This window comes from Fulmarus glacialis, unplaced genomic scaffold (assembly GCF_000690835.1).
Source record: "Fulmarus glacialis isolate BGI_N327 unplaced genomic scaffold, ASM69083v1 scaffold6592, whole genome shotgun sequence".
Lineage (NCBI taxonomy): Eukaryota > Metazoa > Chordata > Aves > Procellariiformes > Procellariidae > Fulmarus > Fulmarus glacialis.
In genome coordinates, this window is record NW_009198356.1 from 33,858 (window position 1) to 38,200 (window position 4,343).

General features: G+C 44.0%; 1 protein-coding gene across 1 annotated transcript; it reads right to left on the bottom strand.

Annotated features, from left to right (window-relative positions):
- Nucleotides 1-2,987: 2,987 nt before the first annotated feature.
- TCEB2 (transcription elongation factor B (SIII), polypeptide 2 (18kDa, elongin B)) lies at nucleotides 2,988-3,349 on the bottom strand. Its single transcript, XM_009572853.1, is given in 2 exon segments — nucleotides 2,988-3,127; nucleotides 3,130-3,349. Coding segments are annotated over 2 exon segments (360 nt in total).
- Nucleotides 3,350-4,343: the final 994 nt, after the last annotated feature.

Below are 4,343 nucleotides of genomic sequence, written 5' to 3' on the forward strand. Positions count from 1 at the left end.
CTGAAAGTTTCTGTTCAAATCTATTGTTGTATGCATGTTTCTCTGGGCCAAGCTGTGGTTTATTTTAGGGCAAACTGATTGGCTTTATAATAGTCATTTACATGGAACTCCAGAACACACAAGTCATAGGACCAACCTAAAATACTCAGCAAGACCAGGTTACTTTAACACTTCTCCCACCCCCATGAAATTCTGTTTTCACACTTCATTTCTTTCAGCATGTAAGTCTCAACCACTGACCCGTGCTTTTTACACTTTTCCAGGGCTTCAGTGCTTTTGCAGAGTCAATACTTCAAGTAGGTCTCCATTATGGAGCACTGATAAACTGCAGTCCTTTGCCACCATGAGATGACAACCTCTTTCAAAATATCCCAGTATTTTCTCCACTGTAATTTCAGAGGTTTCTCCCATTGCTGCCCTGGCCTGCCAAAGATAGGGCAAATCTACAGAGACAGAAACAAGCAGTTTTCTTTAACAGCTAAATATAATGGCTTAGAGACTGTGAAAGAATTAATTCCCTAAGCTGTATAACACTCCAATCTGCTGTACAAAGGACACAGTAGCTGGACTGGGCTGAAATACCAGCTTGGGACCGTTTAGCTTCTCTAACATGCTATGCTGAGCCAAGTTACAGTCTCATTAGAGTACAATAGCTCCCTGAGGCACTTTGCCTTTTCAGTCCCTATTCTGGGACTTGCTTGATCTCTCCTAACAGCGCTATCCCTTAGTCTCCCCAGGTCCTGCACAGGGAAGAAGCTTCCTGAGGGCTGCAAGCTCTTATTTTATTGGGGTGTTCTCCTGCTCTTGCCCTGCTCCTGGACAAAGGGATGCTGTCCTATGCACCGAAGGTGATGGTCAAGGAGAGGTGAGCAGGCATCTGGCGTGGTGCAGTGTTCACTCAAAATTCTTTAGACTCCTGAAGTCATAGACTGGATTATTTAACAAAAGTATCTTTTTGCCATCGTAGTTGTTTGTTCCTATTTGTCATATTTGAGTGTGTAAGGCAGACTGTTGAACAGGTACATTTAAAGCAGAGTATTGTTGTCTACTATTAACAGCAAATTATACAAATGGGTTAGATAAGAGATCAACTCGGTAACGTTATTATGAATCCTGGCAGAAACATTTGTGAGCATAACACCCAGAAGTTCAGCACCTGGTTTGGCTACATGGCTGGCCTCAGGCCTATGTTCTTAGGATATAATTTCTGCTGAGCAGCCAATATTCCTCATTAATATCTCCCTTCACTTTCTTCCAAGTACCTCTTCTGAATGGGGGGCTCTTACATCTCTTTTTCAGTAAGGAGGAGTTTGAAAGTTAGAACAACCAAAATTGTATAAGAAATGGAGAGTGGCATGCCAGTATTCTTTGCCTGGTGCTCACTGCCAGCCAAGAATTTCAGAGAGGACCCGTTTTTCAGCAAGCCTCGTGGAAAGTATCAGGAGCTTGGTCGAGCAGATTGCTCTAAACACAGCCCAGCTACATTAGTACAGCTTATTTATCTACACATATGACAGGTCTGGAACTTTCTGTTGTTGCCAAGGAGGTTTTCGTTTGTATTGTTTTTTCTCTCCTATAAATTCCCTACAGTCACTAGATGGCATCCTAGTTCTGCCACAGTGCTCCTGTGCCAGAAGGAGAGGATGGACACGTCAGAGCTATAGGGAACACAAAAACCTAGATCCTGATTCAGCTGGCAGACTTGAGCTCCGTTTCTGTTTGCTCCAGTGAGGTTTAAGTATGTAAGCAGCATTTTAGAAGTGTCATTAGTCTATCAGTACAGAGAGAAACCTCCAAGGAGATACCATGGACAGGACTGAGTAGTTTCAAGAGTGTTTTTTGAACTTAGACATAGACTGGCCTGCCTGAATTACCCTTGGTAAAGGGGAATGAAAACTTAACAATAACACTACTTCAGAGTTTCGTTGAGGGAATAGATGCGTTAGCACCTCTGATTGTTAACACAGAGCAAAAACAGGAATTTGCCCCCTTGCAGCACAGCAGAGTGAGTTGAGTCAGATGTAACAGCTTGTGAAATCATCACTCGGGATGAAAAGGAAAGTCTAATACTAATTCTGAAATAGACAATCTGCTTCATAGGAAAAAAAAAATAGCGCTAAGGGCAATTCTGTTTGGGAAGAGAAGCAACTTCATAAGCTTTCTTAACAGTAGAAGCATTGATAGGACTGATCTCATGCCTATGGTAACCAACTTCTTTCTTACAAACCTCTCAAACTGCAGTTTTATTATATGAGTTTCGGGCTATCCTGCCCTTTTTCCACTGCATTTTTCCTACCTTTCAAGAATGGAGAAGGCAGATGCCAGAAAGTAAATTCCTAATACTTTGAAGAAAAGAAATCTCTGCCCAGTTGATAGAGGTTTTCAACAGTCCGTGCCAGTCACCGTACTTCATGTCAACTCTAGAAATTCATTGTTGTGCATTGTATTAGTGCAGCGTCCCTTAACTTTGGAGGTAATAAGCTCCATTTGCTAACCTTACCTCTGCTCAGATCTTCAGGTTATAGTCTTCCTAAAGATTTTGCTACAGGCAGGACTAGAAGTTCCTTCTGCACTCCTGTCCCCAACTCCTCAAAGACACTACTGTCAGAAGTCAAGATGAAGACAGAGAAACAAATGCTTGTATACCAACTTAGTCTGTGCTAAAAACACAGCAAAGCTGCAAAAAAACAGCAGCTCAGAGCTGATAAGGCCACAGGCATTGGCTGGAAGAAACACAAGTGGCAAAGCATGCCATTTACAATTCAGGAGGCACACATGTAGCTGCTGCTACCCTTCTCTTCTAGCACTAATTTGAGGATCCTAGGAAACAGTTCTGTTGGCTGCCTGGACACTACAGCATGTTGACACCATATAATGGAATTGCAATGCTTTATTGGTCAGATAGACACATTTGGAAGGGTGTGGATGGACACAGGATACATAGACCAGCACCCTGTCTGCAAGAGGCAAACCAGGAGATGCTGGTTTTAGAGCAAGGCTTGCTCACTAGAGCTGCTACCAGACTCCTGTGATTTCATAACAGGTAGCTCTGCGGTGCTTGAGAAAGGGTCAATACGCAGTAGTTCAAAGGTGCCATTGCCAGGTCTGAATAAAGCCAAGCCCACTGTGGCCCATGAGGACGGCAGCTTTGGCTGCTTAAGCCACAGTCTAGCAAAGTCCCATCATCATCATCATTCAGCAGCTGATCGTATTTGTAGAGCCGCTGCTCCTCCGGTGGCCTCTTCAGTATTCCCTCCACCACCTTTTTCAACTCATGCACAGTTGTCGTCTCTTTGGCCTCAGTGAAGATTGTTGTCTTGTTACAGTGAATCATCAAGTAGACATCCATCACTACCATAGGGCTTCCTGCAGTCCTCTGTCACTAGGAAACAGATTTCAGTCCTCTTAGAGAGAAACCTATATTTTCAGGAATAGCTGAAGTCGAGACAGAACTGTCATTAGATGAATGGATCCAATGGGGACAAGGCGGGGGGGGGGAAGACACCTACAGGGAGCTGCTCTGCTAGACAGAGTAAGATCCTGTGCTTTACACAAGCAGAGCTATTAAGTACTTAATGACTTTTGTCTTCCTAACTAGATGTCATCTAGCAGAGAGCTTTTAACACTCTTAATGAGCATTTGTGTTACTTTAGCTTCTTGCCTGAAAGGGCTTCATCCCCAGTTTGCTTTGGGCCACATACATCTACCCAAGATCCCAGGAGGAGCCAGGCAAGCAACTCTGACTGCACTCAGCACAGAAAGGATGGAGCACAGGAAAATGCAGCACACAAAGTGGTTGGGCTTTGCTGGTTTCTAGTCAGGCAAGAGACAAGAACTTCATGTGTTCAATAAAGACAGGAAAGTTGATAAAGACAAAAGTGTTGAGAGTTGTTGTTGTTTTTCTCTGCCATCTGCACTTTGATATCACTGGCAAATGCAAGCTTTTCATGACAAACCTAGGCTAGAGTTAATCCCTTGTACGGTCACTCAAGCTAGATTACACCAACGATACTAACAGATGCAATAACTCTGTTCTTCCAGTATTTTTTTCCTGTCTAACAGGAAGACAGACACTGCTATTCCAGCCTGGCAGAGCCCAGTTCATCCATCCCTGAGCAGTGGCCCAGGGGCACTGTCATCTAAGTATGTCCGTTAACTGTCTCTTCGTGTCATGCCAGCTAAGACACGCATCTGTGCCTGTTCCAGCTGGAGTTCCCTGTGCTTTGCAGTGTGTTCTCCAGGAGAGGGGAAGAAAGGAGCAGACAGATGTCACGAGTTCAGCATAGCCAACAAAACAAGAGGGAGCTGCTCTGGACTCAGACTCAGGGTATATGGAAGGGCTA